Source organism: Pinus tabuliformis, chromosome 3_2 (assembly GCF_031772625.1).
Source record: "Pinus tabuliformis cultivar Carrire ecotype Pingquan chromosome 3_2, CPIR1, whole genome shotgun sequence".
Taxonomy (NCBI): Eukaryota; Viridiplantae; Streptophyta; class Pinopsida; order Pinales; family Pinaceae; genus Pinus; species Pinus tabuliformis.
In genome coordinates this window covers 1022864016-1022883919 of record NC_142302.1, presented here as the reverse complement: position 1 = coordinate 1022883919, position 19904 = coordinate 1022864016, and the positions used below count along the sequence as shown (strand labels likewise).

The following is a 19904-nucleotide window of genomic DNA, read 5'->3' as shown; positions in this document are numbered from 1 at the left end:
CCATAAAAATATTTTACTCAAAAATTTAAAATTTTCAAAACCCTTATATATTTGTAAAGCTTGTGAATAGTTTTCTAGATCTAACTTGTAAATTATTTTTTCTAACTTGGGTTTCGGGGATTTTTAGTATTTTGTATATATTTGGGGTTTTGGTGTTTTTATTTTCATTTTCACAGGTTGGATCAAGGAATCAAGTAAGAGAAGAGCTAGATCTATGCCTTTGAAGGTAACATCTAGTCTCTAGACAATTTTGCAGGGACATTTACAGAAGATTTGACGGCAAAATTCAGCTCCGGAAGCACACAAAAAAAAAAAATCAAGACATCGGTTTTCAATTTTTGGCCTCCTCTTGCCATTTCAACCCCCGATCTATCATCCTAGCCCATTTATCCCCGCAAATTTGCTTCCCTTAGCCTTGTTCTCCAATTATTGGCCTCTTTTGCCCCAAAATTGACCTGAAACCCTAAACTGAAGTTTTAAAGCTAAATACTTGGCGGTTTTGCAGGATTAAGGTCTCAAAATTCTTATTTTTCAAGCGGCAAAGTGATCCCAAAGTTTCATCGATTTTCAACAGTGGGATCTTCAAGGCCTTGGGCCTAGGGTTTGACCTCTAAACCCTTGTTTTCTACAGTTTTATTACAGCAAGAAAATTACTAATAATTAAGCCCTAAAATCACAAACTAAATGGTCAAGATCATTTAAAATTGCAAAATCTTCATTTTCACAAATTTTGGCCTCTTAGGTATTTGAGTTTTGGCCTAAATCTAACATTTAAGCTTGTTGGATTTTTCTACGTAACTGAAATTTTCTGCAGTTGTGAAATCTTTGAATCAAATACTTAATAAGGGCCAAGAACTGAAATTTTTCAATTTCTGAAAAAATTTACTATTTTTTTGGAAAGATTAGAGCTTGCCTTAAGCATTGTTGGGTTGTTGATCTATCACTGTTTCACTCAGTGTTGATAATATCGCCGAAATATCGGCAATTTTCGTAAATATCGCGATATTTTCGGCTCCTGAAAATATCGCAATATTTCCGAGATATCGGCCATATTTCGGCAAAATATCGCGCGACGATTCAAAAAATCACCCAGCGACAGTCAAAAAATTTTGCGCGGCTTTTAAAAATTCGATTTTGGTTTTTTTCAATCATTTTCATTTCCGATTGCTGGAGAAGGAAGGGGAGAGCTATGTGCTTGCTGCCAAGGAGGGTTTGAGCGTTGCATAGCTATTATCGCCACCAACAACGAAGATTTCTTTGATCTAAGCTTGAAGAACAGTGAGACAATTTCATTTCTTCCATTAACAGGTATGTTCAAATAAACCCCTATGTTAATGAATTTTTTGTTTGTTTTAGGATTGTTCTTGCTTGCCTATTTTCCTACAATCATTTTGCTTGTTTCTTTTCCATTTGAAAAGATTTTCATACCCATGAGCAAATGCAAGGGTTTTAAGTTTTTAACTTCCATATTTGGAGAGCAAACTCCATTTTTTTTAAACGTTCAAATACACCCTCTTATTGTCATTTATGGTTTTTCATTGAATTCACATTGCAAAATTGCAAATAATGTAGCAAAAAAATTGTTTTGTAAAATGGTGGTTATTACTTATTAAGTTATTAATTCCAATTTTTTTTTTGGTGCCCTAGGTTTGAGTTAGCCCACTACAAAGTACAAATATGCCAAAATCCTTGTACCAATTTTGGGAGTATGGGAAACCTGATGGTGGGACAAATCGTGTATATCTTACATGCAAATTGTGTGGAACCACGATGACAGGTGGAGTTACACGACTGAAATACCATCTGGCTAGACTCAGTGGACATGATGTTGCGATTTGTACAGTTTCTAGTCTGGAGCTTATACAAAAAGCTCTTGAGGCAATTGATGAAAAAGACAGAAAGAAACAAGGTTGAACGTGCAGGTAGATTTTTCGGTATATCTTCTCCTGATTTTGATGTTGAGGATAGTGGGAGGGGCTCCACAGCTAGCACATCATCACCTGCTACTGCTAGTGCAAGGTCATCATTTTTTCTTCCACGAACAGGACATGGAGCACAACTTGGCATAAAATCGCTTGTTAAAAAAAAGGAGAAGCAAGAAGCAGATAGAGTCATGGAGAGGTGTATTTTTTGGAGCGACTTACCTCTCAGCATCACCAAAACCAATCCATTTTGGAAGCCAATGTGTGATGCTATAGCTGTTATGGGCCCAGAGTACAAAAGTGTTATATATGAGGAGTTGCGGGGGCCAATTCTTCAAGCAGAAAAGCAGGACATCAACTCTAGATTGGCAGAGTTGAAAAAGACATGGGAAGTTACTGGATGCACAGTGATGTCTGATGGTTGGACAGATAGGAAGCGTAGGACCCTTCTAAATTTCTTGGTACATTGTCCTAAAGGTACCATGTTTATTAAATTGTTGGATGCATCAGAACATATCAAAGATGCAGCAACGATATGTGAGTTGTTAGATGGGTTCATTCGGGAGATTGGTGTGCAGAATGTGGTGCAAGTCATAACAGACAATGCAGCTAATTATGTGTCTGTTGGCAAGATGCTTATGGAGAGGCATCCCACATTGTTCTGGACTCCGTGTGCAGCACATTGTCTCAATTTGTTGCTTGAGGATATGGGGAAACTCTCCTTCATCAAGGAGGCGGTTGATATGGCTAGGAGTGTCCCCAAGTTTATTTATAACCATGCTTTTGTTCTTAGCCTCATGAGGAGGTTCACTAGAAACAAGGAGTTGCGGCGTCCTGCGATCACACGTTTTGCCACAAACTTTATTACTCTTCAGTCTTTGCTTCGATGTCAGTTCGAGTTGAAGCAAATGTTTGTGTCTGATGACTGACGTAATTGTAGATACAGCAAGAGACAGGATGGGAAAGCCATTGCAAAAATGGTGTACTCTGAGACGTTTTGGCGTGGAGTAGAAGAAGCATGCTCAGTTAGTGAACCTATAGTAAAGGTTCTCAGATTGGTAGATGGGGAGAAGCCTGCAATGGCTTATTTGTATGAGGGCATGGATAGGGCCAAGGAGGCCATTCGTTCTTATTATGCAGACAAGGGTTTTGTTGGCCTTGATAGGCAGATGATGTTATGGGATGTGATTGATAGTCGGTGGACAGGGATGCTTCATCGACCCATTCATGCAGCAGCACTCTTCCTCAACCCCGCATTTTCATACAAATGCGGCTTTGATTTTGATGGCGAGGTGATGGAAGGGCTCCATTCCTGTATTCAGAGGATGGTACCTGATCCTAAGCTTCGTAGCAAAATCAATCACGAGATACAGTATTATCGGGATTGTGTTGGCCTATTTGACTTTGATGATGCTATTAGGGAAAGGACCATCTTCATGCCACGTAAGTGACAAGCCATCACTCATTAGAAATTAGAATTTTCAATTTCGAATTTCCTTAGTTATAATTCTATTTTTTTTAAATTCAATTATGTAACTTTTATTTGAAACTTTAATTATGTTTAAATTTTTGAATTTTTTATTTCATTAGTTTGTTGTAGATATTTGGTGGCGAAGCTATGGTGCAAGGGAAGCTATGGTGCAAGGGCACCAAATTTGCAGAAATTGGCCATACGAATCCTGAGTCAAACATGTAGCTCTTCAGGGTGAGCGCAATTGGAGTGTATTTGAGAAAATAAACGCAAAAAGGTGCAACAGGGATAACTTTGAGCTCTAGCCTTCAGTTGAGCAACTACACTTATTGTAATTTTTAATTTTTAATTTATGACCTTCAAGTGTCAAGAGTCAAGACTCATTAGTTTTTTTGACACTCTTACAGGTTGGAGTTCGCACGCCTCAATGATTTAGTGTATGTGCATTACAACATCTGACTTCGAGTGAGGCAAATAGAATCACTAATGGATCCAGATGCCATTTCCTTAGACAATATTGATGTATTGTCTCAGTGGAGTGTGGAGTCTGAGGAGCCCATCTTGGAGGAGTCACTTTCATGGTTAGAGCCAGTGGCAGATGATCCATTAGAATAGGGGCAGCAAGAGGAGGAGGACTCGGAGGAGGAGCAGCACTCGAAGAAGGAGCAGGAGGAGGAGGAGGAGGACACTGTGGAGCATCAACATCAACACCATCTACTATAGATATAGGAGAGCATAGCTCCATACCTAGCACTCATTATTTGACATTAGGTGCAGAGGCAGGGTCAGGGCCTTCTACTCCTAGGGGCAGGCCTAGCAAACAGCCCATCATGTTTTCCCGTAAAAGGGGGAGAGGGCAGTGATTTCAGATAGATAGTTGCTAGTTTTATTTGTTATGCTACATATAACTCAAGATGATGAGATACTTTTATATATGTGACGTTATTTTGTATTGGTTCTCCACATTTGAGTCCTTGAATGGACAATTATCAGGGATCAGCAGGATTTGGTATCGCCTTTGATGTATCATTTCTATTTGACATCATATATATCAATGCTTTCTTCATATTTATGTGCCAATGTGTTTATTTCATGTTGTTATTGCTTTATATGTTTAAAAATCTGAGAAAAAAAATGAATATATTATGCATTTTTTATGCTTGCTGATATTTGCCGATATTTTCGCCGATATTGTCGATAAGATATTTTCTGGACCCTCGCCGATATTTTGCCGATACCGATATTTTCAACACTGGTTTCACTTTCACTATTGTAATAACATATCAGTTCTGAAATTTTTGAATCACACCCTCTAAATAACTCCAAAAAATATTTTTTTCAAGTTTGGTGAAATTTTTCTATTTTTAGAAATATTGGGCATCTATTTTTGGCTTGATTAGTTTGTTGATCTGTGGTTAACTCACTGTTGTAACAAACATATCAGTTCTGAAAATTGCTTAGTCAAACTCTCTAAAAGCCCTAAAATCGAAATTTTCAAGTTCTGGTGCATTTTACTATTTTTGGGCATATAGGCCATCTATTTTTGGCAGTTTTATCTTGTTGATTTGTCTTTACTTACTGCTGTAAATCAAGAAATCAGATCTGAAATTTGACTGAATACATCATCTTAAAGTGACTAAGCAAGCTGAAATACATTTGCTGGTCATTGGAAATTCAGTGTTTTATATGTTGGGCAAGTTTCATCATTTAGAGTGGTTTCTGCACTGTTGTTACAACATTGATAAGATCTAAACTTTTCTAAAGTAGTATTGTTGGTATAAATCTGTGATCAGCATCTTGATTGACTATTTTAAGCATTTGGCATCTTGGGTTACTTGATATCTTGTGGAATATTATTGAAATCAATGTTGCGGGTGAGCCCCCCCCCCCCCCGCTGATCCCGCTCCCAATCCGCGCTCCGGGCAAGAGGGACTCGGGAGCGGGTCGGGAGGGCGCTCCCTAAAAAAAAATGCTCCCTACCTTTTCAGGAGCATTTAGCCTTTTTTGCAAAAAAAAAAAATCAAAGAAACAAATAAGTTTTGAGTGGGGCAACTCAATGATCAAGCCTATGGCCCTAGTATTGATATGTGATTCATGGTAATGTTAAATTCTTAAAGTAAAAGTGACATTTCTCCTTAATCTTCATTTTCATCCTTTGACTTAAATTTTTAACATTACCATGAAATGACTCAGGATGTTTGACAGTGGTTCCGTGATCTGGAATTTATCCAGGACAAAGAATTAAAGGTATTACAGACTCATGTGCATGGATGTGCCTATGTTACTTATGCAACGGATCGATAAGATTGCTAAAATACATAGACACTGAGGCAATCAGAGAAAACATAACAGTCAAACATGTAAACAAAACAAGTTTAATAAGGAGTTCACCCAATGCTCCTGGGCTACGTCTCCTGGTCCAGCCTTTCAGTGGTGGCCTCTCTATTATGTTTTCAAGTAGATTTTTTACAACAGTGAGCTCGATTCGAGACTCACTAAACAGAATGAAGTTAGTAGGAATGGAGTGCACAGACTCTCCTTACTGAAACTCGACCTCTGAGGGTCATAGTAGTATGACAGGCTTATGCCGAGGAGTTTGCTTGAACCTCTCAAGCCTTCAATGGAGTACACAGACTCTCTGACTCTCTTTGGCTCTGTCTAGCTCAATGTTGCCTTCAGGTCAGCTCGGCTTCTACTCTCTGTTCTCTGCTATTAGCTTCCTGCGTCTAGCTAACTCTTGTCTGCCTCTCTGTGTGTTTTTTTTTGCTTCTGTCAGGTCACGGCTTTAAAGCCAGTCTGTTCTTTTGACTATTCGTTTCCGCTTCCCAGCCTTCTGGTTTCCTTACCTCTGTCCGTTCGAATTCCTTTGCTCTGCGTCATCATCACTGGGTAATGCCTCGCAGGGAGGTGGCCACCTGTTTCCCAACGAACTGGGTGTCAGATTCCTTGAATCATTTTTGAATGGTCGTTAATTCCGTTTGCTTCAAGATCGCCCGCGAATCATGAATCGTTTGCCAACTCATCATCCACGTCGAACTTCAAATCCCCTGTCATCTTGCTTTTTGACCTGTCAAATCCGGTCAGTCATCAGGACGTATCTCCACCGTTGATCTGGGCCCCCCAGATCCTACAGTCGTCCTTCATATCGGGCGGACAAGTCGCACGATGTTTACCCGTCTAATGCAGGCGGTTTTCTCTCTCATCCATCGGACGCGTGTCGTTGAATGTGTGGCATCGGGCAGGACTCAGTCAAAACTGCTTACCACCTCAAGGCCTTCCGATATCCTGTCGGTTTGTGGAATCCCACGCTATGGAACCGAATGTGTTACTTTTCTGAATTTTATAGCGATTTCGGGTCCGGGCGCTTCGAGGCTTTCCTTCACTGAGGGGGACGCCCTGCGATACGCAATTAGAGCTTATCAGAAACCACCCCGTTTCTTGATTTGGCCACCGATTTTGCTAGTTTGCGCCAGTGCGCGTTACCATGGGCCAATGGTCTACGCTCGACCAAGGGTCCTCGTTGCTCCACTCTGGCCACAACTGCAACTGTTACGAGGATTCCTTCTGATAGCTTTGATTTTTCTAAGACTTGAATCTTTTAGCATAATTTTAAACAGTCATGAAAACTTAGAGAGTGTTCTAGGATCCAATTCGGATCATTCCGACCTCATTGGATTTCATATCGAGAAAGTAGAATTTTAGATTTCATTCAAAATCCAGCAGACTTATCAGTTTTTCATGATTTCAGGATTGCAATGTTTCCATTGAATCTTGTCATGTATTAGGGTATGGAACTCATATTTAATCAAGAGCACCAATCCCTCTATGTACCTTGATGTTAGTGACATTGGTTGTCGAACACCTCTATCATGACCCTCCTAAAAATGTATGCATCACTCAAACAAAATCTTAACTTGAAATGCTATGCTTTTTCTATCTTATGTTAATGCTTAGAAGGTGATATTAATGACAAAGATCCCTATACAGATACAGAGGTAATGACAAAGATACCTCTGGATATTAATGCTTAGAGGGTGATCTTAATGACAAAGATCCTGATTTTCCAACAAGACTAAAAAATTAGACATTTCTCGTGGTGGCAAGAGGCCCAAGCATAAGCAATAGATAATAGATTTACTTGTCTTTTCTAGTTTCCAGTGGTTTTTATAACTATTGACTCTTTCATATTTATTACGATATTTTTTTAAACAATATATGACAATTTAGGTTTGAAGTTGGCAATTATAACTCATTAGTAATGAATTATGAATATGATGCTTCATGAAAGTTGAAAGTTGTTTCATTTCATTTTATAACATTTCATTTCATGTTAGATATTATTTGTTGTAATGGTTACACTTAGCTTACAAGTACAACTTTGGTGATGAATAATGATAAATGTTATATATTGAATTTTGAAAGCTTGAAACTTTAAGATTGATGAATCGCGAGACTCAATATGTTGTATGTTACTATGTGACTAACTTGTGGACGTCATTGATGAAGATTGCAACTTCTAGATGATTGTTGTTATATGCTTCAATCTATGTTTTTTTATGTTTTTTTATATCTAATTCATAATTCTACATGTTTTTGTTGACATATATGTATCAAAATATAAAAATATAAAAAATATATATATTATATAAAAAACGCTCCAAGATTCGCTCCCAAACCGGGAGCTTTTGAAAATGTAGCTCCCGCACCCGTTTTCGCTCCCGCTCCCCGCTTTCGCTCCCTCTCCCAAGTAAAACTGGTTGAAATTTACACTTGTATCTCTAGGCATTTTATCTTGTCTAAAATTGCAATTCATTATTGTTAAGTACTCTTAAAAGGATTCTAATTAAGTACTTAAACAACTTAAGAAAATCTTAACTCAAGATAAATCTCACTCATAATCTCTTGCATAAGCATACTAGATCTAGATTTGCATTAATAATTTACCTCCTAGCATAAGCTAGGTTGATAGAGGTATAAGACAACCCTTCTTATCTAGCTTGAGGGGCCTCGGCAACTCTTTGGTGGTTAACACAGTGACCTTGCAGTCGTCAGAGCCACAGTCTCTGCAACACCGAAGGCATCAAGTGATAGAAGCCTAATAGAAGGTATCATTAATCAGGCCCTAGCCTGCTTCCTGTTAGCCTCCTTCCCACAACCTACCTTGGAGCCCAGCTTCAAAATAGTTAAAAGAAGGTTACACTTAGACTAGGTATTTAGCTAAAATTTACCAATATCACTGCATCTCACATAGGTCCTAGGACTTGCATATCATATAAGTTGGTCAATCATTCAAGCAGTGGGTGTCCATCTGGTCATTTGGTTCCAATTCATAAGAAGCAAGAATTTGGGACTCCATAAGGCACTGGTCTCATAATAGAAAATATAATTTAATCAATCAACTTGCTTAATTTCAACCAAGTGGCTAAGCCACTCATCCGTGTCTCCCAAGCAAGTTGATTATCAACTTGCTTTCCTTCACTTCATTCCATAGGGACTACCCCCCATAGCCTGTTGTTGGAAGACAGCTAGAACGGAGTGAGCAGGGATCAGAGTGACAACCCCTACCCTGAGCGTTGTCGCAGTGTTTGTACAATCTTAGCGACAACACTCCTTTTATACTTTCTTTCGGTACTAAGACCATAAATGCTTATCCCTTTTTGTCAGGGAGATTTTCAGCCCCATACCTCAACTCCTGCATTCCATGCCCCGCCCTAGGATGACCAAGTTGATTACTTCATACTTCCTTGTTGATCCATTAAACTAGAGTAACAAATGGCAAGCAAAAATCCGAAGTGCACCAAACAACAGATGGTCAGACCCCAAGTTTCTCCTCAGCCTCCCCCTCCAAGAGACCAACCAATATTATTGAGACCAACTCAAAGGTGTTGGCCCATCAAACCACATGTTCTCAAAGCATTAGATTTCATGTAGAGCACCTCCCTCCTGTTATACTACTTCACAGATCCAAAGGAGCAACCAAAGATCCATTCAAAGTTTCCTTCTTTCAACCTCAAATGCTAGGAGTATCCCTAGTTCTTACATCCACCCTCCCTCCCCCCCCCCCCCCCGAATCATGCAGTCAAGCTCCCCAACGGTTCCAAAACACTCCAACAGTGAGCCAGTGCCCAATTTGCCTCCATCGCCCTTCACCATCAAACTCAAGAGACCTTGACATCATCAGCCTCATCATTTGATCTCTCTCTCTTGACAGGTTCTTGAGTAGGGTTATCCACCTTTCTAGTCTTGGACGAACTCAGTGTTTTGTATCATTGTACCTTTGTCACAGTGTTGTACATATGTTTAGATGTTATACATATTTATGTAGGTTTGTTTCTTTTATTATTTTCGGCATTTTCTAGGAGTCGCACTAGCACTTCCAGATTGTATTCATATTGGTTGTACTCATCAACACCATTCACCTACTTTTGTGGTCATTTGTCAAACATTAAAAAAATTGTCTTATCTTATCTTATCTCATCTCCCCACCATTTCCTATGTAAATGTGCCTTGTGAGTGCTTAATTAGCAGTGTTGTAACTCACCACAATGTTTCCTATGCACTCACTATCCCTATCAAAAATGGTTTCCTATGCACTCACTATCCCTATCATTAATTAGCTATGTCCTCATCATTGACAACAATTACATATATGCTAATAGAAAGGGAAAGGGAAAGAGGATAGTATTAAAATATGAGACACGCCAAGTCCACAACCATAAGAATAGTATCATATTCTCAATGTGCCTTTCCATATACCTTGTGTAAGAGCATTTGATCAATAATAGTGGAGAACTATTCAACTATACAACCAAAGCTCCTTAATTTTTAGCTACATAGTCAAAGAATTGAAACATTAAGCGAAAGCAATCTAATCATGTTCTCCTCAACTAATGGTACTAATAGGAAACAAGTAATAAATAGAAAGACACTCAAGATACATACTGGAGGAGCTAACGCTGCATCGATGATTGCTCTGGATCCCTTTCTTGGTGATTGCAGTAGACATAGGCATTTGAGGACTTTGAATATTAACCATGAAAACCACGTAGGTACTTCACGAAAGATGCATGTTTCAACAACTCCTGGATCAGCAGCCCTGTATTGCAAGATGAAGTGAGCCAAAATATTAGGTGTTCTGGAAAGATGCTACACAAGAACATGATATCATCATGAATAATCAAAAGAGCAATTACAATCAGTTTTAGTTGACTTTTCATCACTTTCTCCAAATACAATAGTATAAGAAGTGAGCCCTAGATGGAGAATGAAATCATTATATCCCTCCAAGTAAATCTCTTTCAGAGAATTTTAAATGCTTTTAGTTATAATATTGGCATTCCAGAGGCAACAGAAAATATCTCTGAACATTTTCTTGAAGAGTGGTGCATTGCAACGAATGTAAATGTTGTTGATGAAATAAACACATAAGGTAAACATTACAAGTATGCCTGCACAACTATAACATATACATACATGACTGAAACTGGATGCAGATCATTGCTCAGATAAAGCTGCCGATGAAGCTCAAATGTGAAGAGCAGTAAGCACACTGTCAATTTTCTTACAGTCAGGCCCATTAACTGGTATAAACACTATACAACTCAATAAGAGACTGAAAACAATGGATTGGAAGAATCTTACATTTTGAAGATTCGTAAATGTGAGCTAATTGATACCAACTGAAGATTGATGAATCCTGCATATCTCCTTTGGCTAGTTGTGCCTCATTTACTTGCATGTCTTGGACTATATACAAGAGCAGACAATTTATCTGAGCTTAGGCACTTCACATAGAACACTAGATTTCGAGTGTAAGACATCATATATAAGGCTAGTATTTTTACCATGTCAAATGCATGCACACCGCTAGTAGGGGTGCCAGTTAACTTGGTGGTTGAAATCATAGGTAATTTTACTCACCACAACGATGTGTAAATGAAGTCACATTAACAATCCGAGAAGGTTCAGAGCTGCATTGCAGTAGAGGTAAAAGCAGGTGAGTAAGCATAAACGCTCCCAAATAATTACTTGCCATCATCCTGCATGACAAGAAAAAGACAAAAGTTATAGAATTGGGCTAGTAATGTGAGAATGAACAAAGAGAAAACCAACACCAAAGATTTGAATTTCCTAAACCCAATTGAATTCCATTTGATATTTAGGAAACATGATTGCACTTTAGCTATATTTTAGCTGAAAATGCACCTTTTTCTTATTGAGCTGCAATGACTATTCTCATCATACTGCAGGAACGGCATCAGAACAAAAGCCCTCTGCCTACTGGATGATGCTAAATGATACTATTTCTTGAACTTAGGTCATCATCTACTCAGCCCATTTAGATCCCATGTAATTGAAAATAAACAGCACCAGATCAACATCAATACATTTTCTCAGGAATAATTTTCTTTTCCCTTCTCTACAGTTTGTTATCCTTTTATTCCCACTTTCATATATTAAGTAAACTTGCCTTTGTTTCTGCGAAAAACATAAATCGATGATTTTGATGTGCAGTTTCAATTTTGAAATACATCAAGATTGGATCTCTTAGAGTTCCCACATCAAAGATGAAATTAATTTGGACATAATAATATCTTTATTTGTTTCATACATTAGAAACATGTAATTATTATTTTAGATTGTTTACTTTCCATACTCGTAGTCCTTCCTATGAAACAGTTCGTTAACTTTTTTCAGTTCATTACATTTTTTGACATTTCAACACCTGTTTTCCCCGTCAAAGTTTGGGTAATTTGACATTTTAATCTTAATGGCATTCTGTTCTCTTTGTATATTGGAAAATTTCCTTCAATTTTTCACAATTATAAAAGCTAAACACATCCACCACGGATGAGTTTGCTTCTCAGCTATCTTTTGACGATTAGAACTGTTATTTTGAATGAGTCAAGGAAAGATCAAATGTACATTTGCATGTGCCTCTTTTCACCAGGTTACTGCAGTCAGATTAATGTATTTAAAGTTTTGAAAATGCTGCTTGATGTTACAAGATATATAGCATAGGAACTAGACAACAAAATGTGCATCATGAAGATTAGCGAAGTTACTTGGATTGTTTATCTAACCTGTCATATCCATTGGAAGTGAATCTTTGTGTAGTTGCAAGAATTCCAGCATTGTTTATTAACAATTGCACTGAAGAAGGAAGATTGACAGATTCCAACCAGCTTAGAACAGAATCCTTAAATTTCACTATAGATTCTAGTGAACACAAGTCAAGTTCTATTGCCTTTAAGCTTACTCCTTCATGCTGCTGTTCAATCTCAGCCATTGTCTGTTCGTAAATACCCATGGACATGCATAGGAACCAAAGACACACTACTTTAGAATGAAGAATAACAGAAGAACATACATTTAAACTGCATCAGTCTTTGGAAACAAAATTACCTTGGATAGGCATGAGACTGATCGACCAGCTGTCAAACAACCACACCTAAACAAGAGATTAGAATTTTTTTAACAAGGCTTCACTTCAATTAGACAAAACATTTACCAACTCTCAATGGCCATTCTCTAGAATAGGCTTGATTAAAAATTCAAGCCTGGTAGAAAATATGCAAAAAGATACATCTAAAAATGAAATTATCCAAACACCAAATTCTTGCTCATGAATAACATAAGCATGGTATAAATTTTCAAGAAGACAAAACTTTGCTCTCTTGAAAGTGTTCATATTCTACTTGCAAAATCAAAAGAAGTGGCTAAGATACAGCTTAGGAGAACTAAAAAACTGCATAGCCTAAAGATAATTTTCAGCCATATCCACAATGATCCCACCTTATAGCTGAGCCACAGTGGAGCAGTTGCCACCAGATTGGCACACTGTTCAAAGAGAGGCAAGAGTGGGCACACAGCATGCCTCCCACCCCTGCACCACAACTCAAGCATTTTCCAACCCTATCCCTTGCTATCTCAAAGAATCCCAAACCTCACAAGGCAGGAGATGGTTGGAAGCTGTTGGCTGAGGATCCACATGCAGCAATTGGTTGTATCATGATGAGCCCTCCACTGCTACAGGAATTATTGTTTAGTGTTTTAACTTTTACGTATCTGGTCGTAGAACTTGGAGGATCCTGAAGTTCAATGCTTTGTTTCTTGCAGCTCTACAATCTCAAGTATGTTGGCATGCACCAGTCCATTTTTTTAGTTTTGTCTATTTTTTCTCCTGCTAGTGGTGGTTCCATATGCAGCCCACATTTTTCATATTAAATCAATGTACGTTCTGTTATAGTAATAGTCATAGGAAGATTTAACATCAAAATATATTCATGATGAGTAAATCAATATTTTATTGTTGCTTCCTGCATATCCATCCTCAGTGTAGCATATTAATGTGTTTTTAATTTTGTACAATGATAAAGCTATATGCTTAAATTATTATTATACCTAATCCCCCTACAATTAGGGAAGGATAGAGTTATATGTCAAATCTAAATTATTATTATACCTAATCCCCCTATGTTAAAATTGGCAACTAGGGCCAAATTCCACCTTGGGACAGCTCATTTGATGGAGATGATGATTCCATTGGATTCCTCTTTTCGAGAGGTCCAAGATTGATATAAGGATCATCTCATTCGGACAAGCAGAAGTGTGATTTTGAATTTATGACCACACGTGCAAATTGTTCAGGTCGGCCTCAGCTTAATATAGGTTCAAGAAGCCCAATGGATGTGTCTCTTCACCCACAACAAAGTGTATAAATAGAAGAGACCTCACACCTCATTTGGACATCATTCACTCACACATTCTTCTCTCTTCATCAGATTGGTTCGTACAGCTTGGGCAGCCTCTCTCTCTCTCTCACATGTGGCAAGGAGGACGATTTTCTGGGCAGAAAATTACAGGCCGAATTTCAAACTTCAGGAGCAGGTTTGACCAGTGTTGACCAAGGGGCATTTGACTGAGTTTGACTTCGGTTTTTGGGCCAAAGGTTCGATTTCTCTAGGCCGCATTGCTGGGCACAAAAATCAAGGAATTCTGGGCTGGTTGACCTGCGTTGACTTCAGGTTTGACTGCTGTTTGACCGCAGAAAATTACAGCAGTCTTCTCTCTCCTTTGACCGAGTTTGACTGAGCTGTTTTGGGCTGAATTTATCCTCCTGATCAGGCCGAGTTTGACCAAGGAAGACCGAGCTGCTTCAAGGAAGAATTTCTGTTGTTTTGACCAGCGTTGACTTTCTATTTAGGGCTGAAGTTTGACTGCAGTTGACTGCAGAATTTGACAGGGTTGATTTGACTTTGTATTGGGCTAGTCTATTTGAATTTTGTACTCCCTCTCTGCTGAACTATTGAATAATAATAAGAAGATTTGATCAAAGGGTTTTCCCCACATTAGGGTTTTTCCCTAGCATCCTGCCAAATCTGGTGTCTTCTTGTCTTGGTTTGTCTTCTGCGTTTATTTTTATGTTCTATCTGCATTTACTGTCAATATGATTAATGGTTAATGTGATTGCTACTTAAAATTATTGGAAATTGTTATCGGGCTACTAAAGGAACATTGAAGTAAATTGTGCGAAGCATAGAAATTACCATTGTTAACTAAAATTAACATGGTATCAAAGCTCAGGTGAAGACAAAGCCCAAGCAATAGTGAGAAAAGCAATCACTGAGGAAAGTTGTTGGACAAGAATTTGAAGCTAGCCTCGATGACGACTACATCATACTTCAAATCCAAGGATAAGCTTAAGGACAAATCCAACTATCATGCATGGAAGATGTCTCTAGATTTGACTTTGGAAGAGTATGATGCAATGGACTATGTCAAAGGAAGAGTGGTGGAGGCTCCTTCAAATGCACCTGTTGCTGCCAAAACAAAGTACAAGAAAGGTGACGTCAAAGCTAAGAAAATTATTGTTGATTCTATTCACAAGCCTTAGATTGCCTATATTTCTGATTTGGAAACATCTAAAGAGATGTATGACAAGCTGGTTGGGGTGTTCAAAGTAAACAATGCAAATCAAGTTCTCTTTCTCAAGAATGAGTTGAAAGACATCAAGATGGATAGAGGAGAGTCCATTCAATCCTACTTCATGAGGATTATCGAAATCAAGAATGATCTCCTATCTATTGGAGAAGTTGTTGGTGACAAGGAGCTCACTATTATTGTACTTGGAGGCCTTACAAGAGAATGGGATGTCTTTAACACTACCATCCTCAACAATGACAAGATTCCAGATTTAAATGAATTATTGGCTAGATGCACTCAAGAAGAAATAAGGATGATGGAAAGAGATAAGCCCTCAAACGGAAATAATCCTACCGCTTTCTCCACTCATGCTAAAAGAAAGAACAATGCTGGTCCAAGAAAACAAGGTCAAGGGTTTAAGTCGGGATTCAAAGAAGGAAGAAAAGGAAGAAGTTTCAATTGTAATAGATTTGGCCACTTTGCTAAAGAGTGTCCTCGCAAGAAGGATACTCCAAGGGATGATGACAACAACAACTACAACAATTACAAAGGCAACGGCAATCAAAGGAACAACAAGTTCAACAATCAAAGGAACAAGAAGTTCAACAACAAAGGCAAGAGGAATGCTCCCGTTGCTCGATATGGAAATGGTCGTCCTCCCAAAAGGTCAAGAAACTCCACCTATGAGGAAACTAATGTTGTAGATAAGCAAAGAGAAATTTATCTTATTTCTACCCTCACCACTGCCTTTTCCTCCAGATACAATGGATCATTGGTTGATTGATAGTGGTGCCTCAAGGCACTTCACTGCGTACAAGGAGGGGCCCTCTCAAACTTGGTTGAAAAGAAGACAAATTTGGAGATCATACTTGGAGACAATGCCATCAACCCCGTGAAAGGGATAGGGATTGTCACTCTTCACTTAAATCAAGGTCAAACCCTTCATCTACAAGAAGTATTGTATGTACCTAATTTGAAAAAGAACCTGGTATCTATTTCAGCGATGGAAGATAAAGGTTTCAAGGTGACATTCATTGATGGGAAGGTACATGTTTGGCAAAGGAACCCGAAAGATGCATTTACACTTGGATTTAGGTTTGAAGGTCACTATCAAGTTGGAAGAAGTCCTTTGGGAGCTATTACTTGCGATACATCTCTTCAATTGAATTATGGCACCAAAGATTTGCTTACCTTTATTACAAAGCCTAGGGATAGCTCAGCCTAAGTTATCCCTGTGATCAGTGCCAAAGAAATTTGTGGCATATCTTCTTATGATTCTGGACTAGGGTTTGCATTTTCTTCATTGTTCTCTTCGTCAGAGTTGTCTTCTGAAGATTCTTCTTCTTGTTCGGCTTCGCAGTTGTACAATTTTTGTGTTGTGCATTTGTGTCTTGCGTAATACTTGTCTCTGCATTTCCAACATTTGCCATCCTTTTTCCTTTCAACACTAGATTGTTGTTTTCCTTCATTTCGCATTGGTGGTGGAACGTACTTGCTAGTGTTCTCTGATGATGGTTTACCTGACTTCCCCTTGGAATAGTTGTTAGTTCTCTCGTTACTGGCATATGGTGCCTTGTGGAGTTTATATTTCCGCTCGATAATTATAGTTGCGTGTCTGGCCTCCTCAATGGTTTTGGGTTTATGCAATTTTAATTCTTCACGAATGTAATCTTTAAGGCCACAGCGATACATTTTTAACAGCTCTTCATCTGAGAACCCTCTCTGCCTTACTGCTAATACTTCCCATTCGTGAGTGTATTCACTCACTGATCCTTTTTGTTTCAGGTGAACGAATCTCTCGTAGACATCATCCTCCTCCTCGTCATGAAACCTTTTTAGCAAGGCGTTTTTAAAGTTTTGCCAATTGAACAAGCAACCTGTACATTTAGACAACCACCACAAAAACCAATCGTATGCTTACGCTTCTAAGTAGTTGGATGCTATCATGACTCTTTCTTGCTGGCCGAGTGGAGGGTTCGCTTAAAAAATGGCGTCCATTTTATTTACCCATACGACGGCGCCTTTATAATTCTTAACATCATACTTAGGTAATTCATTTTTTATTTTAAGATGGTTCCTTTCGGAAGATTTGGTATAATATTGGCTTATTTCAAAGTGAATTTGCAATTATCGCGGCTTCTCATGCCTCAAGAACTCATGCTCTGGAAAATTCTCACCTTCCAAAGTCTTGGGAGTCTGTGTAGCTGAAGGTGGATCAGTCCCTCCGAAATGCTGGCTCATCAAGTTTTTTAAAATAGAGATATCATTGGCCATTTGGTCTTGCATACTAACTGACTTCTCGACGTTATCCAGGCATTTATTTAACTTGTTGATGTCCTCTAAATTTTTTTCATATCATCATTGTTGTTGCTTGCCATTTTGTTTAGTTTTTTTATTGAAGACCCAATTTTTTTTAAATTAAATAATAAATATATTTTTTTAATTAAATAATAAAAAAATTAAATTAAATAATAAAAATAAAAATAATAATAATAATAATATTTTTTTAATTAATTAAACTATAGTTATTATACTATATAGTTTTTAGTGATCATATAAAGCTTGATTTTTTTGAAAACAAATAGTCACCAATGGATTCACTTGAGTCTCATTCGTTGACCGTGGCCTCTCCTGTGGCTCCAGTGACGTCAAATATCTACGCACAGCACGTGCAGAGATCCTCAGCCTTCACGGTGTTAGTAATGCGGCAGACAGAGGGGGAACAAGGGAGATGACAAGGCTACGGGTCGACTGTGGGGTAGGCTATAGCCTATAACAGCGCACGACGGCGGGTGACAGTGCGAGGTGGTATAGAGGGAAAATATTAAGCAAGGAGACGACACAGAGTTAGAGACAACAAACGGAACTTGCGTGGAGTTTGACGCAATGGACAAGTGAGCCGAGGGAATGAGCCAGCAGGGGAAAATGATAGTAGGGGATGGTAGCGTGGAAGCAAGGACGTGGGCGAAAGGCGGAGGACTGGCAGATGGGAGGCCCGTCGGGCCTGACGGCCAGCACGGTGACGCGGGGGTGTCACCAGACGCTGTTGGTTCCGATACCACTGTTAGAATAATTAATTTCTAATTGCTGACTGATTTCTAAGAATACACAGATATTTTTGTATGTAATATATTTTATTAAATGTTAATATTCGAATGATGATTACAAGGCTAATGCAATGCTCCTTTAATAGGAGTTGACTGGCCACGCCTAATCAAAGAGACATGTCCTTTGGGACTAATGTCTCTTCATTTAACTAATTAATTGTTAATTAATTGATTACAATTAACCATTTATTTATTTAAATAATATTTTAACATTTTAATAATTTTATGAATTTAAATTCATAACAGAGATGTTCCTTTCTCAAGGAAAATACATTGTGAAGCTACTCGAGAGATGTGGGATGGTGGAATGCAAGTCTGTGTCTACTCCAATGGAACTCAACTTCAAGAAGCTATGTGGAAGTGTTGTTGGGCCCGCATTGGCAAATCCTTCTGAGTATTGACAACTTGTGGGGGCCCTGATGTTCTTAGTAAACTCTCGTCTAGACATATGCTTCATTGTGAATACATTGAGTCAATTTATGGTCAAGCCTCATCACATACATTGGGTTGCTACCAAGAATCTCTTGAGATATCTTTGTGGCACAATCAACTATGGTTTGAGATACACTGTCGGAATTTGAGGCTACATGGATCTATTGATGTTAACTGGGCTGGCAGTGTGGTGGATCGTAAGAGCACGTCTAGGTGTTGCTTCTCTTTGGGTCTTCTTCAATATCTTGGATGAGCAGGAAGCAGAAATCAATTGCTTTAAGAACTGTCGAGGTCGAATACATTGTTGCGAGTATGGCCTATTGTGAAGTTGTTTGGTTGAAGAAGCTCTTCAGTGAGCTATTTGAGCACGTGCCGGATACCACTGTGATCTTCTGTGACAAACAAAGTGGGAGTCACCTTTTAGAGAATCTCATGTTCCATGACCGCTCCAAGCAGATTGATATCAAGTACCACTTTATCCGAGATATGGTACAACAGGGAGCAACAAGGCTCCATCACATCATGACTAATGAGCAGGTCGTAGATATCCTCACGAAGCCTTTGGGGAAGGTCAAATTCTTAACCTTCTATGAGAGTCTTGGAGTCGTGGAAACACCCTATGAGGGTCACGCATGAGTTGGACACTGAGCTCTGGGAGCTCCTGGGGGCTTGGGGTACTTCTTGGAGCTATGAGCGACCACAAGGTGAGTGGTTCACCTTCCCCTAGTGGTGCGTTATGTACAGGGTGAGTGATTCACCTTCCCCTATGATACCCCATGATGGTTGACATGTATGTAGGGTGAGTGATTCACCTTCCCCTAAGATTGACATATGCATAGGATGAGTGGTTCACCTTCTCCTGTCGATGCCCCAGCATACATCCTACCCATGGAGTCTGGGACTCATGGGAAGTATCTCTCATCTGGCCAATGAGTTGGGAAATGTGGTTAGGGACCATAGCACTACCAATGGATGCATCGTGTACTGTCGTACTCCCTATTAGTAGGATGCATGGTGTTCAACAACTTGATCTGGGTTCATTTGAGG

At 38.9% G+C, this 19904-nt stretch overlaps 1 protein-coding gene across 3 annotated transcripts in view; it reads right to left on the bottom strand.

Annotated features, from left to right (window-relative positions):
• Positions 1-19904, bottom strand: part of LOC149184065 (uncharacterized) — a 203590-nt gene that overhangs the window by 60721 nt on the left and 122965 nt on the right. For 2 of the 3 annotated variants that reach the window (XM_089417394.1, XM_089417393.1), the window contains exons 3-8: positions 12799-12827; positions 12477-12685; positions 11314-11432; positions 11035-11139; positions 10867-10942; positions 10336-10489 (exon numbers count right to left, since the gene is read on the bottom strand). In XM_089417394.1, the coding sequence (XP_089273520.1) occupies positions 10336-10489; positions 10867-10942; positions 11035-11139; positions 11314-11432; positions 12477-12685; positions 12799-12827 (692 nt within the window). The remainder of the gene's footprint in view (positions 1-10335; positions 10490-10866; positions 10943-11034; positions 11140-11313; positions 11433-12476; positions 12686-12798; positions 12828-19904) is intronic. The other variant, XM_089417396.1, reaches the window with a different exon arrangement.